General features: G+C 37.4%; 1 protein-coding gene across 2 annotated transcripts in view; it reads left to right on the top strand.

Annotated features, from left to right (window-relative positions):
* Nucleotides 1–25,208, top strand: part of CUNH9orf85 (chromosome unknown C9orf85 homolog) — a 40,961-nt gene that overhangs the window by 2,375 nt on the left and 13,378 nt on the right. Inside the window, exons 1-2 of one of the 2 annotated variants that reach the window (XM_023737756.1) lie at nt 22,330–22,777; nt 24,431–24,537. In XM_023737756.1, the coding sequence (XP_023593524.1) occupies nt 22,754–22,777; nt 24,431–24,537 (131 nt within the window). In that variant the 5' untranslated portion in view covers nt 22,330–22,753. Of the gene's footprint in view, nt 1–22,329; nt 22,778–24,430; nt 24,538–25,208 lie in introns of those variants that run through there. The other variant, XM_004383294.2, reaches the window with a different exon arrangement.

Below are 25,208 nucleotides of genomic sequence, written 5' to 3'. Positions count from 1 at the left end.
CCAAAGGGTCAAAGTAACAGAGATTTCAGCTCAATATAAGGAGTTGTCTAATAGTGAAGGAGTGTGTGCTAGGATTTTGCAAGCTCCCCTTCCCTGGAGATATTTAAGAGAGGCTTCTGAGGCCCTTGTCAGGGATGTTGTCATACAGCTTGCTGAGTAGAGGGGTTGGTCTGTCAAGACAGCCTTGTTTCCCTTTCTGGAGTGACAGTGATGTGTAATGAAAAGAACACAAGAGTAAGAAAAGAACCACATTTTAGCCTTAGCTCTGTTGTTTCTTTTGCTTTTTGATGTTAGGCAACTTACCTTATAGCTTTTCATCTACAAAACGAGGTGAGTACTGTCTCCTCCCTTCCTTTCCTCTCAGGATTATTGTGAAGATCATTGCAAAAATATTTTTAAGAAAGAAGGATGCACATGTGAATTAAGCGTAAAGCATATGACAATTTATGTGGAGCTGTAGTTGCTATGGAGGCCTGGTGGCACAGTAGTTAAGAGCTTGGCTGCTAACCAATAGGTCATCACTTCAAATCCACCACCTGCTCCTTGGAAACGTTATGGGGGCAATTCTACTCTGTTCTGTAGCGTTGCTATGAGTCAAAGTTGACTCAATGGCAGGGAGTTTTTGGTAGTTGCTCAAAGTTTTTTTAATTAGAAAAGAAATTCATACTTGTTGAAGAAATCTGAAACACTAGGAAAGTATATAATGTAAAAAAGTGAAAGTCTGCTTTCTCATTCCTAGTCCTCCCCAGGCGTGTTAACAGTTGATGTGTATGTTTCTAGACATCCATGTACAATACAGTGCATACACAAATAATATGTATTGAACTTGAACCAATTTTTTGTGGAACACACTCATTTTAGGAAACTCTAATCCTTACCTTAGAGAAGGAAAATGAAAATGAAAACTATTTCTAAATAGTCTTGGAAATATAGTTTTGTTGATAATAGCTAATATTTGCATAATTAAATGTGTCAGGCTTTATATACATTATCTAACTTGATCTTCAAAATAACCCTAAGAGAAAAAAAAAAAAACAAACTTGTTGCCATCGAGTTGATTCTGACTCATTGTGACCCTATAGGACAGAGTAGAACTGCCGCATAGCGTTTCCAAGGAGCGGCTGGTAGATTTGAACTGCCGACCTTTTGGTTAGCAGCCGTAACTCTTAACCACTTTGCACCACCAGGACTCCAACCTTAACTAAGATAGATGCTATAATTATCCCATTTTGTCTATTGGGAAATTAGGGCTTGGAGGTGAACGGCAGGCCAAAGTTTACATAGCTAGCATGCTGGATCTCCGTTGATTAGGGTAGGATCTGTGCTAGGAGACCTGAAAGGACAAGTAAATCAAAAGCCCTCCTTTGTGATTTTGTTGTATTTACTGTGTTTTTGTGTGCAGTAGAAGCAATGTGTCACTTGGTTAGGGTCAGAACAAAGATGAGCTTTATTGCCACTGCCCGTAAACACTCCTGTTTGAAATGTCCTAGGGAGAGTTCCTCCTTACAAGCCCCCTGACTTTAGTGTCACATATCACAGATATGGGATATCTGCCGGTTAGAGTGGGTCTCACCTAATCTGCCAGGGCTCTGTAGCAGAAGAGAGCTTCTTTCTCTCATTTAATGTGAAAAAACCCGTTGCTGTCGAGTTGATTCTAACTTAGAGCCACCTTATAGCACAGAGTAGAACTGCCCCATAGGGTTTCCAAGGAGTGGTTGGTGGATTCGAACTGCCCACCTTTTGGTTAGCAGCTGAGCTCTTAACCACTGTGCCACCAGGGCTCCACTTAATGTGAAAGCAGATGCTAATTCAGTCAGGTCCTTCAGCGCTTGGTTTAGGCAGAAAGCTGTGTTAAGTTTAAGGTAATATGAATACGTTTATACAGCAAAACAGGATTCCATGTTTATAAGCACCTTTATTCACAATAGCCAAAAACCAGGGGTGGGGAACAACAAATACCCATCAGCAGGAGAATAGATAAACAGATTGTGGTAAATTCATACAGTGGAATACATTTCTGCTATTTAAAAAATGAACTACTGATACATGCATCCAGCTTGGATAAATCTTGAAAACATACTGAGAAAGAAGCCAGGTGCAAAAGTGTATACTGTGTGATTCCATTTGTAGAAATCAGAACAGTGGTTGCCTCTGGGTGGTGGTGGAATTGACTGGAAGGGGCACAAGGGAATTTTATGGAATGATAAAAAGATAAAGATTACGTAAGTGAATGCGTTTATCAAAACTCATTGAATTGTACATTTAAGGTCTGTACATGACATTGATGTGAATTTTACCTGAATTAAAAACAAGAATTACAGCTCACTTTTTCCTGGACTGTCATTGCTTTTTTTCTCACGATGGACTTTTTTTCAGATGTTATGAAGTCCTGTTTTTGATTTTGCTTTTTGTTTGGGTAAGTTGTGGGAATACTACCTATATCATTTTTTTAAAAAAGAAAACTATTTTATTAACTTCTCCAGAAGGAAAATCAATGATAGGCTAACATTTTAACAGATATTGGATATTTTATCTAACCACAAGTCAACATAACTCTAATAATTGTCTTTTAACCTTTTCCTTTGTAAACCTTTATCTACAGAATCTAGTCATGACACTTGAGTTTGTCTCTCCCTTAGAGGAGTACAGATGATCATTACAAAGTGGATTTTGTGTGTAAGATTACTGAACCTGGATTTTTCCTGGTTTCACTCCAGGACAGAGTCACAATCCTAGTTTAGTTGACCATGATGCCTGACAGTGTAAAGCAAATGAATAAAACCTTGATATAGAAGGATGCTCTACTATTGGTGAGGCTCATTTTGTCCAGGTAGTTTGGAATCAGGAGGTGTGGACTCTTTGTTGTATCTCCCCCAGCCCAGAGATGTTGAGCTTCAGGGAGCAGTCTCGGATGGGTTCAGGCAATCCCTGCTGTAATTTCTGGGTGAATGATAAAGTGGAAGTCATGGGAATAAATGTTATTTCTCAATCAATAGGTGTCAGCAGTTAGAGGTTAAATGAGTACCGTTTAGCAAAGCAGATGGGCAGATGATAGAATCCACTGAGGTTTTAGGTGACCATCTCTAATGCTCTAGAGATCACCTAGGACACCCTTTGATTTTGTTTCCAAATTGGGAAATGTGCTTTGATGTTTCACCAATGCTGTTAAATGAATTTGTTAATTAGATTGGTTTGTTATTAAATTCTACATACTTTTTCAACTGACAAGGTGACTTAATCTATGGAGTGCTGGGCATTATGATATAAATAAGAGGTATTATATTTAATCTAAGTCATAGAGCTAGTGAAGTCTTTACTTTTCCTTTGTGGTGTTTTCAATATTTTGAAGTATTGTATTCGCTACTATTGTTGTTGTTGTCTTATAATTCTCCACTTGTGATTAGTTCCCTTTTGTTTTTCTCCTCCTTTTTACACAGAAATTATTTCATCCATACTTGGAGGTATTCCATATACCTGCATCCTCTATTTGCTTCTGTTTGAAGCCAATAGAGTGATTCTGCATGTTTAAGATTGAAGCCTGATATAATTGTTTCCTTCAGTATTCTATATTTTAAACATTTTGTTATATGAATGGCAACTGAAATTAATTTGTCTTGATTTGATCTATTGTGTTAGAGCATAGTACTATACTCATTATTGGATTAATTATGAAATTTTAATATTATTATTGTCCACACTTGTTTCTGCATCAAGTTAAATACTACTACACATTTAGAAACAGAGTATTCCCAGAGTTCTTCATTTGCATAAGTTAGTTCACTTAAGAGAGAGAAAGTCGTAATTTATATTAACTTTCCCCAAAATGGAGCCCTCTCCCCAAAAATGAGGCCCTGGTGGCACAGTGGTTAAGAACTTCGCTGCTAACCAAAAGGTCGACAGTTCAAATCCACCAGCAGCTCCTTGGAAACCCTGTGGGGCAGTTCTGCTCTGTCCTGTAGGGTTGCTATGAGTCAGAATTGACTCAGTGGCAACAGGTTTGGTTTTGGTTTTCTCACCAAAATGGGTCATTTTCCTTTTAGATAAACAGAGTAGTGGCAAGTGGCACAACTGGACAAGGAATGTGAGGGCTGAGAGTGACAGACTTCCTCATTTGTTATTTTAGTTGTAGGATTCTGTTCCACACCTGTGAAAGTGTTATTGTGAGGTCACAGGCAGGTGTACAGAGAATCTACTTGTCCTCAGAACAACCTGGCTGCCATCTCACTTCTTCCTAAACTGTCATTGCTCTTTTTTTCACAATTGACTTTTGTGAAAGGAAGAAATGAAGTGAAAAGGGAATAAAGGAATAGCTAACATGCCTAAGATTTTTGCAGAGATCTTCTCTTCACTCCAGGCAACATATCGCTTAAATGTATTGAGTGAATTAAATAGATGTCCCTTCGACTTTTATAATGTGTGTGCAAGGCACTGTACGTGAAGGTAGTTATCATTAGGATTCTTTAATCAATAATTTAAGCAAAAGGGAATTTATTGGAAAGATACTGGACTGCCTCTGGAAGCTTATAGAGGGTGTTTGTTTAGTGTTTAAGATCCCCTGTCAGCCATCATTACTGGGAAATCTTATCCCTAGTTGGTTTTGCACATAGCCTAACCTGATATAATCTTCTAACCTTTTTACACCCCCTCCCCATCCCTTCCACTTCATTCCCTGTAATTTGTGGTTTATTATCATCAAATAGAGACATAGTTTTGAAAATAAAGTTTTTTTTCACTTTCTTGCTCTACCTGACTATTCCTGGGAACTCTCTTTCCCTCTAACCATTTTAAGTGATGGATGTTTTTTTCTTCTCCATCCTCCCTCTGCATGTAGTACCTTTGCTTCCATTTGCTACGTTAGGTCTATCTTTCCTCCCTCAAAAACCCCAGCTCTTATGAAATACATGCCATTAGACTATTATTCCCTCCAGGTCTGTACTAATCTCCTAGTTATACCTCCTCATTAGCACCTGGTTCACTGCCTTTCCGGGGTACCTGTTGTCATACTTAATCTGACCAACATCTAAATTTCTCAGCTTTTAGATCCTCACCTCCAGACATCCACTCCTGTGGTCGTACCCTAAACTTTCACATTGCTGTTAACTGCCCCACTTACAAACTGTTAAAAAAAAAAAACAAAAACTAATCACCACCATCTACTTACCTGACTTCCTTATTCCTCAGAATTATTTTTTTGGCCTGCTTGAGAATGCCTGTCCTTTGACCCTTCTGCTGTTCGCTTTACCTCTTTCATGTCCTTACTTCCTTCTTTATCTAGCTTGGAGTCCATGTTCCATCAATATAACCACTCCTCTGCATACACGTCAGCTCCCTTGTCCTTCTTTCACTCTGTGGTACTCACCTGACAGAATCCTCAAAAAACCCATTGCCCTCGAGTCGACTCCAACTCATAGGGACCTTATAGGACAGAGTAGAACTGCCCCTTAGGGTTTCTAAGGAGCAGCTGGTGGATTCAAACTGTTGACCGTCTGATTAGCAGCCAAGCTCTTAACAACTGTACCACCAGGGCTCTGACAGAATTCTAATCCTCCTTAAACCCAGCTCTCTGGTTTTCAGTCACCACATCTACCAAACTACCTGTGTCTGCACCCATGTACTCTGCCTTCCTACTGTTAAAATGGATGAAGTGCTTGTCCCTCTTAAAGGCTAGCCCCTCGACTTGCACACTGGAGGTCATCCCCTCCTACCTGCCTAAGAATTTAAAAGCTTAAAGCTCCTCAGTTATCTTTGCTCTCTTGCATCATTAGCCTTTCCATCTCTAATGGGTCATTTCAATTTTTTTTAAAGGCCTCCTTAGATAGAACCCATGTTCTCTTCTAGCTACCATGCTATTGCTCTCCTCCTCTTTATAGAAACTCTTGGTAACCCTGTATGTGCATGTAGAGTAGAACTGCTCCATAGGGGTTTTTCAAGGCTGTGAACTTTCAGAAGCAGATCGCCAGGACTGTCTTCTGAGGTGCCTCTGAGTAGTCTTGAACCACTATGTTTTGGCTAGTAGTCTTGTATAAATGCCACCCAGGGACTCAACGAGTCAAAATTGACTTGATAGCAACTAACTACACAGTTTTATAGAAAAGCTCCTAGTTCTCTACTTCTTGACCTCCCATAGTTCCATCCCAGTCCAAGTAGGTTTCTGTCTCCACCATTGTACTCAGACTGCTCTTATCCAGGTCAGTGATCTCTGTGTTGCCAAATCCTTGCTGTTATGGATTGAATTGTGCCCCCCCAAAATGTTTGTCAACTTGGCTAGGCCACGATTGCCAGTATTGTGTTTTTGTCCTCCATTTTGTGATCTGTTGTAATTACCTATGTGTTGTAAATCCTAACTTCTAAGATGTTAATGAGGCAGTTACGTTAATGAGGCAGGACACTATCTACAAAATTAGGTTGTATCTGGGGTCAGTCTCTTGAGATATAAAAGGAAGAAGCAGAGCAGAGAGGGGAGGGACCTCATTACCACCAAGCAAGAAGAGTCAGGAGCAGAGCACATCCTTTGGATCCAGGGTCCCTGCATTGAGAAGCTCCTAGACCAGGAGAAGATTGATAACAAGGACCTTCTCCCAGAGCTGACAGAGAGAGAAAGCTTTTCCCTGGAGCTGGTGCCCTGAATTCAGACTTCAAGCCTCCTGAACTGTGAGAGAATATATTTCTGTTTGTTAAAGCCATCCACTTGTGGTATTTCTGTTATAGCAGCACTGGATAACTAAGGCACTTGCCTAATAATGTCCAGTCTTCATTTTACTCAGTCTCTCAGCAGCATAAGAGTCATCCTTGACTCTTCGCCTTTCCTCATACTCTGTTTTAATTCATCAGTGAAACTGAACTTTTATGCGGTTTTAATTTTCTTCATAGTCTTCTCATTACTTCTTGATATTTTATATGTATGTATACACAGACACACACACACACACACACACACACACACACACACATACATATACATATATACATAATATATTTGTTTCTAGCCTACCGTAGAATATAATTTTGATGAAGGCAAGAGTTTTTTCTATATCCTCAGGATCTACACTAGGGATCAATACATATGAAGTGTTCCGTAATAGGTAGTGACTGAATGAAATAGTTAATTATAACAGTGTTAAGTGCTGTGTCAAGGGTAGCACAGAGTGGTACCATGATAATCAGGGAGAGAAAGGGAATAATTGATTTAGTCGTATACTCAGGGTCACAGCCCTGAAAGCCCTGTGGAGCAACTGTACTCTGACACATGTTGACTTGATGGCAACTAAGATCAACACTGTTCCCAAGGAGGTAGTACAGTTTGGGGATAAGGGGGCAGAGGTAAAGAATGGAGTAAGGCAGAAAAGGAGAATGGGTGCTGATGAGCTTGTAGACCGTGGGGCAGGAAGTTAAAGGAGCTTAATGTGAAAACAAAGGGATACGAAATGCAAAGCATCAGGTGAAATTGTTATGCTATTGAATCTTTTGTAAAGAGAGCTTCTTTTTTATTCATCTTTAAGGGAAGAGTGCCTGACCATTGAAAGCCCTTCAGAAATGTTTGAATAAATGAGTAATGGTCCTCTTAAAAGGACTAGAGAAGGGCAGGGATAGGCTATTCTAAAACAAAGTTATAAATAGGTAACTAGGCTTATTGCCAAAATGAATGACATTGCATGGTGGTAAAAGTATAAGAATGAACGCTTTTTCTATGTAATAGGCTCTTGGGTTAGAAGACTGTAGTTGACTCAGACCTTTTTACCAAAAAGGATAGCTGAATGGATTGAACCGAAGCTGTGAATTAAGATTCCAAAATGTTGATTTAGGCCATCATTCCCATAAGTAGGCATGTGGTATGTTTTGTTTTGGCTTTGATGAGGTTACTTTTAAGAATAAAACTGTTTTGAAATGCACACATTGTGTAGAAAATTCCTTGTCTGTTTTTGTCAGATTTCAGATGTGAGTTTTTGGATTTTTGGCCAAAAACCATGTCTACAGTGGCAGCATGGTATGATAGAAAGACATTGATCTTGAATTCAAAAGATTTAGGTCAAATTCTCGGCCATTTACTGGCTGTGTGATTTTGGACAAATTACTTAACCTCTCAAGATTGTATTGCTATAGTTAGGTGCCATCGAGTTGGTTCCAGCTTATAGTGACCTTATAGGACGGAGTAGAACTGCCCCATAGGGTTTCCAAGGAGCAGCTGGTGGATTTGAACTGCTGACCTTTTGGTTAACAACCAAGTGCTTAATCACTATTCCACCAGGGCTCCCAGGATTGTATTAGGTTTAGCTGTTTGTGAGGGTTAAGTAAGGTTTATGCAAATGCTCACATGGCATCTGGCATACTGTGTTAAGCACTCAGTAAATATTAGTCCATTCCCTTATCTTACTAAGATGCTCGTCATGATTACATGCTATTCCCTCAGTTATGCCTTCCTGGTTAATCCCAGCTGGAATGCGGAATGTCTCTTTCCTTCCCTGTGGCATTTATTGCCCTTACCACACATATGGTGTAGTCATGGCACCTCCCTTATACACACACTATCTTTCTATCTCCCAGAAGACAGAGACTCAAGCGTTTTTTTTTTAAACCACCAATGGTATATAATATGTGCCCTGTAGCACCTCAGGAGCCCTGGTGAGGCAGTGGCTAAGAGCTCAGCTGCTAACCAAAAGGTTGACTGTTCGAATCCACCGGCCACTGCTTGGAAACCCTATGGGGCAATTCTACACTCTGTCCTATAAGGCCGCTATAAGTTGGAATCGACTTGATGGCAATGTGTTATTTTTGTTTGTTTAGCAGCAGTTCTATAATGTGCAATGAAAGAATGGAAATTGAGTTCTTATTGACATTGCACAGTTGATAACTGATCTGTGTTAATTCAGCTGTTGTTATTGAGCCCCTGTTATGTACCAAGCACTGTCAGAAAATTAGTGTGATATGAATCCTTCATTCATGAAGCTTAGTCTAGTAACTAGATGTAAAAAGTGAAAAAAAAGGTAAACATGGATTATTTTCATTTAATAAACTTTTATTGAAGAATAACATATAAATAGAGATCCTGGTGGTGCAATCAGTTAATACACTTGGCTGCAAACCAGGTTGGAAGTTCGAGTCCACCCAGAGTCACCTTGGAAGAAAGACCTGGTGATCTCTTGTTGTTGTTAGGTGCCATCAGTCAGTTCCAACTCATAGCAACCCTATGTACAACAGAACAAAACACTGCCCATTCCTGCACCATCCTCACAATCGTTGCTGTGTTTGAGCCCATTGTTGCAACCACTGTGTCAGTCCATCTTGTTGAGGGTCTTTCTCTTTTTCGCTGACCCTCTACTTTACCAACCATGATGTCCTTCTACAGGGACTGGTCCTTCCTGATAACATGTCCAAAGTATATGAGACGAAGTCTCGCCATCCTCGCTTCCAAGGAGCACTCTGACTGTACTTCTTCCAAAACAGACTTGTTCATTCTTCTGGCAGTCAGTGGTATTATATTCAATATTTTTTGCCAACACCATAATTCAAAGGCATCAATTCTTCTTCGATCTTCCTTATTCATTGTCCAGCTTTTATATGCATATACGGCAGTTGAAAATTTCATGGCTTTGGTCAGGCACACCTTAGCCGTTAAAGTGACATCTTTGCTTTTCAACACTTTAAAGAGGTCTTTTGCAGCAGATTTGCCCAGTGCGGTGGTGATTTACATCCGAAAAAAATCAGCCATTGAAAACCCTATGGAGCACAGTTCTACTCAGACACACATGGGGTTGCCAGGAGTCAGAGTCAACTTGATGGCAACTGGTTTTTTTAACTATAAACACATAGCACAGTGCACAAATTGTAATAGTTCAATAAATTTTCACAAAGTAAACACATTCATATAACTACCACCCAGATCAAGAAAATATTCCTAGCTTCTCCTAGTCATTACCACCTCTACTTCCCAAATGTAACTATTATTCTGATGAATATAAAGTATTTAAAAATAACCTTAAAGTCACTGCTTTTTGGAAGAAAAGAGAGGGGGATACAGGTGCCTGGATGACCAGCCTCTCTTTTCAAAAATAGTGTTGGCAAATGTAGAAAAGCATCATGAAGGATAATTTTAACTGTTTAGATATACAGTATAACTTCATTTAATCTTTGGGCTGAAAGACATCACTGTGATTTGAGTGTCCAACAGTGGCTAATTTGGTCCCTGTAAGATTTTTGGCTTCCATAAATATCAAGACTAAACCTGAACTTTATTCCTATAGTTTTAGAGCTGATTATCTCACCCCGATTCTAATTCTCTTCCAATTTATCTACTTATTCATGAGGTTGAATGACATTTTTAGAACTTTATGGCGGGCATATGTTTATTCTCTTGGATGTTTTAGTGCATTTATTTCTAGTAGGAATAGTTTCCTAAAGTAAATATAATTCTTCATATTGTCCTTTGGAACTAAGTTGTATAGTAAGTTTTCTTTTTTGCTTTTGTTTTGGCAGTCATGTCATTAACAATGCCTTCTTGAGGTGATATAGCTATGTATGTGTAATGATTTTTAGTGATGGTTCATCAACAATAGAATTCTTTCATCACTATATATTAATCAAATCTGATTCTGAAGGTCATTTGGTATTGTAGGTCATTCACATGGATATGAAATACCAAGCTGAGCTAGGGATTATTTTAAATGCTTTGTTGTTCTGTGAAGATTTATATATTAATAAATACTCAGTCCTCTCTACTGTGTGGCTGACTTGTTTGTTTTGAAATTACTCATGTTACTGAAGTCATCAGTTTGAGTAATATATTTGACATCATGGTATATACTTGTATATATGAATGTTCAGTACACCATCATTAGCATTAGCCTTTACCACAAGATGTAATACTATAGTAATATGATATCATGTTTCCTGTAAGCTTAAGTGCTTACAGGACATAGTATGTAGTTTTTAATAAAGCTACAATAGTTATGGGGGGATAAGCTGCCATCTATCTTCTATATAGAAGGATATTATTGTTATTTTTATATATGTGATGCTGTTTTCATTAAACTCTTTACTTTTGAACCTGGGCAGTTCTTTGACCCTCATATGGTGACCTTAGCTGTCCCCTAGCATATTTAAACAAAAAAATTCCTTGTTTTACTGTGGTTCCACAAAACAACCAAACCCATTGCCATCAAGTCAATTCTGACTCAGTGATCCTATAGGACAGAGTACAACTGCCCCATAGAGTTTCCAAGGCTGTACTCTTTACGGAAGCAAACTGCCACATCTTTCTCCCTCGGAGCAGCTGATGGGTTCAAACTGCAGACCTTTCGGTTAGCAGCCGAACACTTTATCAGTCAGCCCTGATTGTAAGACTTTTCTGGGGACATCTTTATAATTAGGACCTTTTGGCTGTCAGTAAGAAAAATCAGTCAGATATTACTGTTTCTGATTCAAGATGACTGGCTGAACTTGCATTTATCTTTTCTCCCCCAAATTTCAGTGAAACAATAGAATAAAAACATAAAATAAAACTATAGTATTAAAAAACTGTAAAAGATGCCATCAGCAGTGAAAAAAAAAGATGCCATCAGCAGAAGAGAACATTAAGAAAATTTAAGATATAAAGTAGATAGGATCAGACTGATGCTACCAGTTTATGAATCTATAATACAATACAGGTGAAAGTCAAGTTTTTCCCAGTAAAACTCTAAAATAATGCCAGTATCAGAATTAATAAGATCTGTATCAGTCTTTTGCACCAAGTGCTTTCTCTAATATTGCCCTAAAGATAAGGAGCCCTGGTGGTGCAGCGGTTAAAGTGTTCGACTGCTAACCAAAAGGTCCGTGGTTCGAATCCACCAGTGGCTCCAGGGGAGAAAGATGTGGGTTCTGTAAAGATTCACAGCTTTGGAAACACTATGGGGTCGCTATGAGTTGGAATCCACTCAATGGCAGTGGTTTGGCCCTAAAGATAAAGTAACAAGAGCAGCTCTGTAAAGTGGGAAAATACTAAGGACGACAAAAGCAGAGTAATACTCTTGATCACTTTAGGTCTTGGTATTTAACAATGAACCTCTGTTAGGAAGCAACACAATTCCTGTTCGTATTAAAGCAGAAGTTATCAAGCTGTTAATTTCCATCCTACCCACCAGAGCCAGGGATTATGTGATTAATATCTAAATTTACTTCTAGGGTAATAGCGATTCTCAAGTTTGCTTTAATAACTCCTTCTATATCTAATACTGATTATACCAGCACTGTCCAAAGGAACTTTCTGTGATGATGGAAATAACCTATATACGTGCTCTTCAGTATGGTAGCCACTAGCCACATGAGCCTATTGAGCACTTAAAATGTGACCAGTGCAACTGAGGAACTGAATTTTAATTTTAATTCAAGTTAAATACCACATGTGGCTAGTAGCTACCATATCAGATAGTACAGAACTAACCAAACCAAAAACCAAACCCGTTGCCATTGAGTTGATTCCAACTCATAGCGACCCGATAGGACAGAGTAAAACTGCCCCATAGATTTCCAAGGAGCCGCTGGTGGATTCAAACTGCTGACCTTTTGTTAGCAGCCGAGCTCTTACCCACTGTGCCACCAGGGCTCCAAGTACAGAACTAGACCATCATTTATAAATATGAGCAGACTACTAAGAAGCACTAAACTCCCTAAGTAAACCAAAAACAGGAGATGGACCGGGCTGGAAAGCCTACCTCCCACTTTCAGTTAACAGATAGTATAAGAAACAGAAGAGATCCTTTTTGTTGTTGTTGTTGAGAATACACACAGCAAAGCATATACTTAGTCACCTGTTTCTACATGTTCTATTCAGTGACAATGATTACATTCTTCAAGTTGTGCAACCATCCATAAGGGAACTTTTAAAAAAGTATAATGGGTATCTTTAGTGATTAAGGAACCTCTAAACAAGTATAGACTGCTGTTTTGTTTTGTTTTTTTTTAAAAAAAGCAGCCTATGACAGTTCTTAAAAATTACAACTATGGTTATGGAAATATTAAGTAAACATTTTAATAGGATGGCCAAATGGCAGTATAAACTTAAGGACTAAGTTGATAATTTGGGAGATCAAGGTCTGATAGATTGGTCTAAAACCTAGTCTAAGAGACCAAAGTGATAAAAATTATAAAATGAAATCTGAGATATGAAGGGTGGAGCTATGAAACTCACTGTCTAAAGGAATTCCAAAAGACAAGGAGAGTGAGGAAGAAGTGATAAAAAGTAAAGAACAGAACAGAATTTCTCAGAGTTGAAGAATATCTTGGGCCTTCAGATAGAAGGTTCTGTTAAGTGCTTTACAAGAGTATTGTGGAAAAAAGACATTGCCTAGACACATCGTGGTGATGTTTCTGAACTCCAGTGATAGAAATTTCTACCAGTTTCCTGAGAGAGAGAAAAATGTTTTGCCCATAAAGCAGCTATAATCCTATAGGCCTCACACTTCTCATTTGCTATGTGTAAAAAATAGAGCAAGATCTACAAAGTGCTGTAAAGGAAATATTTTGAATTTAGAGTTCATTATAGAGCGAGACTATGGCTTGGATCTCTGAGCAAAAGCATCCTACAGATTAAAGGTTTGTGAGAAAAATATGTATATATTTAGGGATGTACTCCAGAATATAAGAAGATGTAGCAAAAACAGTGGGGAGGAAAGAACCTAGGAAAATGGAGCTAACTTTAAATAATCATTGATAATATGGCAGTGAAATTTAATACAGTTGTTATATATAAATTATAAAATATAAGAGATAAAGTGTTTTGGAAGAAAAAAGTCTAGACCTGAAGTTCCAGATTTCACCCAAACCTGGGAGTTAAAACTGTAATTCGAGCAATATGCTGCTTGTGCAGGTTTACTTCATGCCCTTTGCTTTTGTCTCTCCAACTAGATTTCGAGCACTGTGAGGAAGGGACTGTGCATCATAAGTCTTCTGAATCCTTGAGATGCCTAGCATAGTGCTGAGTCTGTACCAGCTCATTCTTTGAATCGTTCCTGTAGATGGCAGAGAAATGGTCATGATCCATGCTGTACTTAATGCTAACCTGTGATGCATTTTATAGTTTGATATGTTGGAAGGAGTCAGGGCAATACCAGGAGTAGACTCCTGAGACCCCTGGTGTAGCCGCTGAGTCACTCTGTATAACCTTGGATAAGTTATATCAACTCTTGGTAAATTAGAATAATAATAAATGTCAATACCACTTTCTTCCTTCCACTCAGGGATGATATGAGAATAAAATGAGAAGAATTACAGGAAACATTCAGATTAAAAATTTAAAAAGATGTCAGTTAAATGTAGTTGTGTTTTGTTACAGGTGATTTGCATCCTTCATTTCAGAATATACCTTAATTTTATCCCTTAGTTTTTTATATTCTTGTCATCAGAAACATCTTTGTGCTACTTCTCTTTTTAAGAATGAGAAAAGTTACAAAAGTTAGGTAAATCACATGTGAAAACTTACCTTTAAACTAATCATGGTGCGAACTGAATTATTTCCTCATATGACTGGAGTCCTGAATCCACTATCAGCATAAATAGGTTATTCTTATAGTACATTAATATGGACAGAGCAAGGCCACATGTTTGAACAAGTTAATTAACTTCAATATGGTAATTTTCCTCTTACCAAAAAAACCAAAACCCATTGCTGTCGAGTCTTATTCTGACTCATAGCGACCCTATAGGACAGAGTAGAACTGTCCTACAGGGTTTCCAAGGAGCAGCTTGGACCTTTAGTTAGCAGCCAAGCTCTTAACCACTGCGCCACCAGAGCGCCTTTCCTCTTATACCTCCCCCCAAATAAAAATGACTTACAATGTGGATTTATTTTAAAAGATATAATCATTTGGTTTGTGGACTTTACCAGTTATTATGATTGAAAGAGTTAAATCCATGAACTCCTAAAATATGCTGTTAGGAGGAAATGAATATCATTTGTCTTTTTTGCTTAATAAATGTCAAGCAGTGATCGGTCAGTAGTCTGTCTCTTTTAAGATCACTAACTTGGGGCGTGGCATACTGGTTGGACAAGGTCTCCGTTGTGACTAGCATTTAATGAGTGCTTATGAAAGCATGTGTTTTTCCTCATGACCACACAATTGCTGCTTGAGTAGGGCTTTCTGCATTCCAATCGAACTGTACACTGGTCACCCATATTGCTCACCACTTAGTTACCCTTAAATGTTTAGATCTCAGTGTATTGAAAATCTGTGAAGAACCTGCTTAGGTGAAGAACCTGCTTAGCAAAGACAATATTTTCTTCCCTAAATCAATTTTTCTAACTTTAGAATTTTTTTTTTTTTGGTGCCTCTTAAACAAATAGTGTGTAATATTATAAGGTTACCTTAGGAACAAGCCACCAGGTTTGGCCCTATTTGTAAAACAATTAATATACCAGTGTTAAAATTTAAGTCAAAGTACAATACAAATTGAAATGTGTACTCTGCAAAATGATGCACTTTTTTTTCTTTAAATACTTATAAGATCTTGAAAGCTATAGGGGAACACTTACCACTTGTAATAGAATATCCTAAACTAAAGGGCACCCTTTTACGGGTTATGCCTCTGCTGCTCCTCATTGTGTGACCTCGAGCAAATCTCTTAATTCTCTGAGCCTCAGGTTTCTCATCTGAAAATGAGGATAATTATGCCTGGCTCTAGCCACAGGAATGTTCTAAGAATACCTGGGAGAATTTTTATAGAGGTTAGGCATGTGGTTTATAGATTTGTCATTGCAGTCTTTTGTGTAAAAATTATTTACTTTGCTATTATTTTTATAATAAAACTCAAAATTACCTGTTTTATAATAACCAGAAAAAACCCCAAACCCATTGCTATCGAGTCAATTCCGATGCATAGCGACCCTAGCCAAGTAAATAAATAACTCTTCCCCAAGAATGCTGTTTTCTAGACACCTGACCAAAGTACAAACATGTCCCATGGATGTAAAATCACTGGATAACTTGAGTTGGCAAAAGAACATCGACCAGGAACTAAACATATCCCAAACAGGAAGTTAGGTGTAGTAGAAGATCTCTTGAGAAGATAGAAACACATGTATATAGCTATGTCTTCTTGAATTTTAATATAGATATCCTTTGTTGGGAGAGGAATGTGTCAGGATCCTTTGTCCCTGTCCTTCCCCAAAGTACTCACTACTCTCCTATTCATTCAGATATACCATTTCCTGTATATGATGATGACAGTAACATGGGCATGTGGTCAGTAGAGGCAGAAACAAAGGATGATCTAGAAATTACCCAGATTTCCTAGTATGTACCTAATTTTAGATTCCCTAGCAATTGAGATTTGGTCTGACATTTCATCTCATAATTGTGGCAAGTTTAAGAGAACTAGGCGTAGAAAAGAGTAAAGAAGAAGGAATAGTTTCCCAGCCCTCAATGTATTTAAATTTGGCTTATATTTCAGGAAAAATACCTTATTTGGGGCTAACTAGTAACATCAGGGAGCCCTGGTGGTGCAGTGATTAACAGCTCGGCTGCTAACCAAAGAGGTCAGCGGTTTGAATCCACCAGCCACTCCTTGGAAACCCTACTGAAAAGCAGTGGGTTTGGGTTTTTTGATAAGAAGAAAATTACCATATTGAATTTAGTGTTTTAGTTAGTATTTCATTTCTCAATTACTCCAACTTCCTAACTGATCTCTATGCCTCCCTCTAGTCTATCTTCAATCACTACTTAGGATCTTACTCAGTCAGAACCCTTCCCTGCTTAAAAGTATAGAAATTCCTTAGCCTGGCAAACAAGTTCTTTTATAATTTAACTCATTCTTCCCTCTCTCCTCACACCTTATTGTTCAGTTCCTCCTAACTGCTTGTAGTTTCCCAAAGGGACCATATACTTCCTCATGTTTCCATGAGGCCTTCCCTGTGCATTAGCACTCAGACTTTTTTAGGTGGAGGATGATCCCAAAGCATCCTTTATTTATCTCCATCATAGTCATTTCCACACTGCTATACCTGTTTCTTTATTTACCTGCCTACGAGCTCAAGACTACCTCTATTTTTTAAACCTGTATTCTCAGTATCTAATATATGCCTCCCCATAGTAAGTGTTTGGTAAGTCTTGCAGTGGGAAGTACTACATTGGATTTGGGAGGATTGCTTGAAAGACAAAGCTGGAACTTGAATGAAGAATTAAACTTCAGCACACAAATATGGACGAAAGAAGGTACACTGTGAGGCAGGGCAGATGACTTGAGCATAGATTTAGGAGGAGGCAGAGTGCAGGTTCTGTACTCCCAGAGCTGTTTACTTGAGAGTGCTTGGATGCACAGGGAGGAAAAACAGGTATTAGGACTAAAAAGGAAAGCAGAGATCAAATTGTGGAGAGCTCTGGATATCAGTTTGATGAGTGCCTTATGGAATGTAGATTTTTGAACACAGCAGGAATATGGACAGGTGTCTGTTAAAAGATAACTGTTAGCTTAGCAGTTTGGTTTCCCTTGCCCCATTTTCTTAACTCTCTAATTCATCTTCCAGTTGGGAGGCTACTTCAGCAGTACAGATCAGAAATGAGCACCTGATCCAAGGAAGTGGGGGGATGTAAAATTGGAAGACATCGTGAAAGAATTGATTTTGTCAGTATTGGAATGTTGGTGAAAGGAGAGCCAGAAGTCAGATGTGATTTGAGATTTTGTACCTGAGCCTATGGTAAGGCTTTTTAAAGATGAAGTTTGGGACAAAGGAGGAGCGGATTTTGTTAAGATAGTGATTGCCATTTAGTTCATGAATATGAAGTGTCTCAGGATTGTCACGAGGAGGAAAATGTATATATCCTTCATGTGGTCTGAGACACCAGGACCTCCAGAGAGACATTAATTAGGGCTGGGGACATAGTTTTGATGTAATCTTCATTAGATCATAGCTGAAGCTGCAGTTATGGATTAAGTTGACCAAGAGTAAATAATGTGATAAGAAAGGAGGACTGAACAAGCACCTAGGTTAGAGAGAGAGAGGATGACTAAATATTGGGGTAATGGATATTTTTAAGGGATAAGTAGAGGAAGAAATATTAGCAAAGGATCTTGAGAAGGAGCAAATGAGGTTGCAGGTACAGCCCTCCTCGAAAGGTGAATGTTCTTTCAGGAAAGACAAAAGCTATTCCTAGATAAAATCGTTGACATTTTGAACAGTTAAACAGAATTTTGAGGAAGGAAAGACTTACTTCCCATAGAACTGCTCTGATGGTATAGCTATTTCTTTCTATTTGGAGAAGTTGTTTGTGGGTTATGTATTTACTAAAAATGTCCCATAGTTAATAATGAAAGTGGCCCAAGGATAATTGAAAGCATTTTAAAACGCTAAATTAAGCCTATGTTGTTATTATGATTGTTGTAAGGCAAAATTTCCCTTGTTATCAGGAGATAATTCCTTCAATATTCTGCTTAGAAATTGTTTTTAGTGTTGCATTGTGGGTCCTTCCTTAAAAATATTTTGTAATGTTCATAATATAATGCTCTCCTGAATTGTGTCTTTTGGAATAGAATGGAGGGAATTAAAAATATTCATAGTAGAGTGCTCTTTGTTTAGACTCTGAACAAAGGCCTTTTAAAGATGTAATTGATTTATCAGTGTAGTGGTTTCATTGTTAGAATGCTTCAGAAATATTTTCTTGTTAGAATACACAGTGCCAACTTATTTTATTTTTCCCTTAAAATATACTTTAGAAAATAAAATTGCTTCCTTAATAGGTTTCCTCTGCTGCCAGAAGAAGCTACTGCCACAGCATTTTTCTGTGTAGGCAGGTGTGGCTTCATTTGAGTGTCTGTTTATATTAAGTCCGTCAGTGAAAATCTGGGTAGTTTGCTTGGCTGCTGATATAAATCAATAGGTAACTTGTACATAGACCCTCTCCGTATAAATGCAACTGACAACAGCTCTTCCCACTTATTGAGAGAATGGTTCTCTGTTTGGGATGGTCAGAACTCATTTTATATTCAGTCTTTGGATGAAAATGCAATTGTTTATTTTCGCAGATGTCATTTGTTAAAGATTCTAGCAGTAACAATGAAAGTGGGAAGAGGGAATAAATATTTTTTTTTTGACTAGAAAAAGCTTAGGTTGTAAGTATATTGAACAAGAGGAGAATTAAAAGTATTCCTCGCATGTATTTTCACTTCTCTCAGTTTGTTATTGATGTTTTAAGCACTTGTGATGGATTTAAGGTGAATGGAAGGAAGATGAGGGACTAGACTTCAGGGAAGAAAATCAGTGATTTTAGCTTACAGTAGAGAGATAGCTTCCATACTCACTTTATGCCTTAGATATATATATGTATATATTTTTAAATAATGTTTTATTGTGTTTTTGGTGAGTGTCTTAGATATTTTTTAATTGAGATTGTGTGTATTAAAAAATCAAATATTGGTAACTCGAGTATTTATGTTCTAATCAAGTATTTTAGAATTTTAGGATAATATTTTGCCTAAAGAAGACTTGAGCTGAATGTTTTGTGGAGAATTCTTGTAAATGTTGGTAGCTAATTTCTAATCAGCTATGCTGGACAAATGTAGTTTTCCTAAAAAGAGATAAACCTGTAGGTACCTTGACTTTTACATTTTTTCCTTAAAAATGATGATAAAGCCAATTTTACTACTAGAACTCATTTCAAAAATATTTCTGGGCTATTTATATGACTAGTTTATTTTATGAAGTAATAAAATGCATAAAAATAGTAAGACTCAGTAACTTACCCAAATAAGGTATTTCTGAGAGCAGTAACCCATTGCTGTCGAGTTGATTCCAACTCATAGCGACCTATAGGACAGAGTAGAACTGCCCCATAGGGCTTCCAAGGCTGTAATCTTTACGGAAGCAGAGTGCCACATCTTTCTCCCACAGAGCGGCTGATTGGTTCAAATCACCAACCTTTCGGTTAGTGGCCAGGTGCTTTAACCACTGCACCACCAGGACTCCTCTGAGAGTAACAGACATTCGAATTATTACTTCTTATCACGTTAAAAGAATTTCATAGGTTTGAACATTTTAAGTGAATAGAACTCAATATCCTAGATCATGTAGTAGAAATATGTATAGTAGTGTTCTGTGGTAAATGTGACAATCAGTTAATTGTAGCAAAAATCTTTTTTAAATTCCCTTTCTAACAAAGAAAATGGCAATGTAGGGTCACTAAGAGTTGGAATTGACTCATCAGCAATGGGCTTGGTTTTTTTGGTTTTTACCCATATTTTTACCTCACTCTGATTCCCTCATCTATTTATATACTATTTACTTTGTAGGATAGTTTATGGACAACAATGTTCTAGCCATATTAAAAGGATTTAAAATAATGTAGTTTATGATTTGAACATTATAACCTAAAAGACAGATTTTCACATTATTATTATTATGATTAGTCATAAAAATTCTTGCTCCCAAATCCAGGAATCCTTTATCGTCTAGCCAAATTTAGAATAAAGACGTGTTTCTAGAAATTTTATAGTTTTTGAGTATAATTAAGTAAGATAGAAAAAGTCCTATTTCTGCAGTAACATTGTTGTAGCTGTATGAGAGCCAGAACCTTATTTTGGGAGTAGGGGTAATGCAGGAAAAAGGACAAGACAAGGCCACAGAAATGGGTTTTCAGCAGTAGTTGGAACTGGCATTTTCCTTTGAGAATTTAATATTCTAATTCTACTTTTTTTCTATTAATGAAGGGAAGAAATTGTTTTATCTTCAGCATTTCTGAAAGAATTACGATATGAAATTACATTTGTTGCCCTTGAATGGTATTCAAATTCCATGTCCCTCCATCATTGTATCTTTCTTCTGTTAAATGATACTTTAAATTTTATAAAACATTTTTCAGCATCAGCATGTTGACGGAGATGTTATATTTACAATTTGCTCTTGCTGCCTTCTTGGGAGGAGCAGTGATGAGCAATAGTTAAGGGCTCAACTGCTAACCAAAATATCAGCAGTTTGAACCTATCAACCACTCCGCAGGAGAAAAGATCTGGTGATCTGCTCCTGTAAAGATTATAGCCTAGGAAATTCTGTGGAACGTTGAATTGCCTTGGTGGCACACAACAAGATCAGCCGTCTTGAGAGATGAAGTTCTCCCCCAGTTTCTGTTTGGGATTGTTGTATTATATTACCAAAGATGTATTGTCTAACAACAGAATACTTAAAGCAGTGATAACAACACTTGCTTACACACACACACACACACACACACACACACACACACACACACACACACACACACACCCTACTCCTCACTTATCAACTGCCTTGTTATCTGACATTTCGCATTTACAACAATAGTAAAAAATCTACTATCCGACTATTTTGCACATTAACGTTGTATGTCTGGCAGTAACGAACGCCGAGGTGCAAGGCGAGAGTAACACTGGCTTTGATGGTTAAGGTTATGTGTCAGCTTGGCTGGGCCATGATTCTCACTAGTTTAGCAGTTATGTAATGATGTAATGTGGTGATATGCAGTGATGTAATTTGGCTGTTATGTAATGATGTGGTCATCCTCCATTTTGTGATCTGATGTGGTCAGCTTCCATTTTTGCATGATGCCAATTTTCGCATAGTGACCTGGTCTTTGGAATCTAACTATGTCGATAAGTGAGGAGTGGTGTGTGTGTGTGTGTATTTTTTTCCTTTAATTAACAATGGCTAAGAATATTTTTAAGGAGCCTGGGTGGAACAAGTGGTTTGCAATCACCTGCTAACCTAAATGTTGGTGGTTTGAACTTACCCAGTGGTGCCACAGAAGAAAGAAGGCCTGGGGATCTGCGTCCGTAAAGATTACAGCCAAGAAAGCCCTATGGAGCAGTTTTACTCTGAAACACATGGGGCACCCTATGTTGGAATTGACTCTACGGCAACTAGCAACAACAAATTTACTCTAACTTAGGGGGAAAAAGATTATTCACTTGATAAACAAGGATTTTTCCTTTAAAAATCTGTAAAGTAGCTTGTTAAACTGAATGATCTTTAAAAGCGTTTGTGTTTATAAAACTAAGTTTTGATTTTATGTTTGGACATTCTTAAACCTTAGCCTTAATAACTTGTGATCTTTTACCATGAGTTTGGCAACCCATTAATTGCCACAGCTGGGTTGGTCGTAAACATAGGTGTGAGTAAATTAAGATTGTCATCTCCTTTGCTCTCAGGCTTGTTGATTCCTAGAACTAGGATTTCGCTTTCACTACTCACATCTCTAAGGAACCCCGGTGGTGCAGTGGTTAAGTGCTTGGCTGCTAACCAAAAAGATCAGTGGTTCGAACCTACCAGCAGCACCACAGGACAAAGGTGTGGCAGTCTACTTCCATAAAGATTCACAGCCTCAGAAACCCTGTGGGACAGTTGTACTGTGCCCTTTAGGGTCATTATGAGTTGGAATCAACTCAGCAACAGTGGGTTTGGTTTTGAGTTTTTTTTCACATCTCTGGAATTCATTTCCTCTTCAAGTTTGCCAAAACATGGTAAAGTAAGGTGCACAGTTTTCGTTCTTTCTAAAACTATTTCTAACCATGAAAATCAAGCTTAATTTTGTAGTGCCTGTTAGTCATGTGAACCCTGTACAACATCTCCATTTATACTGCTTCACACATCACTCACAGGACAAGTTCCCACAAAGACCTCCTTTGTTCTACTGTAGATCCATCCTAAAGAAACCAGTTTCCAAACTATGCACAGTTTTGTAAATCAAGATGAACTTGTTAGAAATTGGATACAGAAACAAGCAAGAAACCAAATCCACGCTTCCTTGTTAATAAGCAGAGAATGTTACATGTAATAAAATTGCAGGTAATGAAATGCTCTGCATTCTAAGACTATTCTGGTTAGAAAGTTTATCCCATTCATGTTATAATCATCGTTCAAAGTCATTTTCTTGTTCCTATTATCGTTAGAGTTATGAAAAAATAAATAATGCTTTTAGTAAGATATTCTAGGCAACAGAGATAGCGAGGGCAAAATGATAAAATGTGCTTTGGTTCTGGGCGTTTCTTAGCAAACTCTGTACGCAATAACCAAGGCTGAGACGGAAAGGAGTTTGGCATGTAAACACAAATTTCCCTTTCTGACAGCAGTTAACAGACCATGTAGTAAGGTGGGAATATAGTGGCATGCTGAATTTATTTTCCCGGAGTCTCTCTATGTGAGGAAGAAAGGAATGCCCGTGCCTTCCGGCAGTAGCTGTCTCGGTTGTTATAATGTTCACAGTTCATGAGTAACAGAGTATGTTTTGCACCATAGATTAAACTCAGACATAATTTCACAGCTTCATTTATGGTTTTTGAAGATACCGTTGAAACGTTTTCTCTTTAAATAATTGCTTTGTCAAATTATTTTACCTTTTTGTTTATAACTTTCAAGAATATCAAGCACTGTTTAAAGGTTTGGTTTTCTTTCAGGTGATCTCTAAATTCAGTATCAAATAACCTCCCAAAGAAACTGTATGTTTTGGATTGCTTTTCTTTCTCCCCTTGAGAAATTAAAAAAGGAAACAAAGAAAATTTAAACTGTTCTCATTATTCCAACAATAGGCAAAGACCAAGTTTCCACAGCCAAAGTAGATTAAAGAATTCTCCGTACTTAGTGAAAATAGATAGTCTAGGTCCTGAATCAAACAAATATGTTATATAGAACTATCATGGAAAACATATGGCATATTTAAAATTTTCCTGTCCTTATTTTCCAACACATTTTGAGAAGAAAATTATAATAAAAACATTTTCTCTCATAAAACCCCTTTTCGACCACAGACACTCATAAATGCTTTCTTATTTTCTGCTTTACAGAAAGCCAGTTAGCAAGGGTAACTTTTCTAAGACATTTTTCCTTATGTGGGAATACAAAAGGATTAAGTTGAATAATTAAATGCTTTCTTGCTTCCAACTGCTTCTCACCGGCACTCCTTTCTCAACTTTCATAGTCTCTCTTCTCCCTTACAGACTGGTAATTCAAGACTATCTCTCCCCTACAGACTGGTAATTCAAGACTATCTGATTTCCCAGTTTAATTCTAACTCTCGCTAGTAGGATTTGAATTGTTGAAACGGTAGTCTTAAAATATAAGTTGGGTTTTCTTATTACATTTTTGTTGAGGTATAATTTACGTACAATAACACGCACAGATCTTAAGTGTACAGTTTGAGTTTTGACAAATGTACACATCAGAATCAATAGGGAGGACTTTCTCAAAATACACCTGCCAGGAGGTTAAAAAGTTTTCTAGATGATTCTGAGCTACACTTCAGTTAAGAACCATGGCCTTTGTAAAAAACCAAAGTAAATGAGTAATGTACACAAAATACATAGTATATCATAAAATGTTATTGAAATTAAAGTTAATTATTTTTTTTAAAAAAACAAATTCCTCATGTGACTTTTTCATGAGTTTAGCAAAGCTTGCTCACATGGGTGAAATTCTCAATTTGTATTTCTATTTGTTTTTAAGAAAATAAATGCAAAATTTCATGATGGAGTATGTCAACACTGTAAAGAAGTTCTCGAATGGCGTGTAAAATATAGCAAATACAAACCACTATCAAAGCCTAAAAAATGGTGAGTTGACAAATTTCTTAAATACCTTATCTGTGATATGTGTATCATAGTTTATTATTTCATTCCCCAAATTTCAGAATTGTGTCCAAAAAATATTAGAGTAAATGGAAAAACAATTTGTCTCCCATGTAGAATTTCAGTCTTACGAGCTACATCCCTGTTTGTGAAGGCAGACATTGTAAAAGTGGATTCATCATTCGCTGCCCCCTGCTTCCATTAATAAGTAATGCACCATTTTTATAGAACCTTGTTCATAAAAGGCGGGTTGGAAGAAAGAAGAGAAAAGCAAGATTCTATCTCCAGTATTTATTATAGATTTTACCTAAAGTGTAGAAGGTCAGTCTAAATGGTAAGTGTAACTTAAACCTTTGGTGTTTATTTCTATAGAAAAATTACGTTAGCTGTTTTGTGAATCTAAAACTCAAGCTATGTGGTAATTGGTTTATTTGAGAATATTTAACAGCTTTGAGGGTTTTAATTTGGGTGATTTATTTTACCTAAGATGCTTCTTTTTAATACCGTGTAAGTCTTGCTTTTAACTTGTGTAAATTTACATTTTAAAGATCAAAAGAAAATTTACTCTTTGAAGATTTTGAAGCTATATTATTTAGAAGGGAGAAAAAAAGATTTGTTATGTAAGCCTTTCAAAAAAATTGTTTTATGAAAGATAA

Source organism: Trichechus manatus, unplaced genomic scaffold (genome assembly GCF_000243295.1).
Source record: "Trichechus manatus latirostris isolate Lorelei unplaced genomic scaffold, TriManLat1.0 scaffold00107, whole genome shotgun sequence".
Taxonomy (NCBI): domain Eukaryota; kingdom Metazoa; phylum Chordata; class Mammalia; order Sirenia; family Trichechidae; genus Trichechus; species Trichechus manatus.
This window is presented reverse-complemented; position numbering and strand designations above follow the sequence as displayed.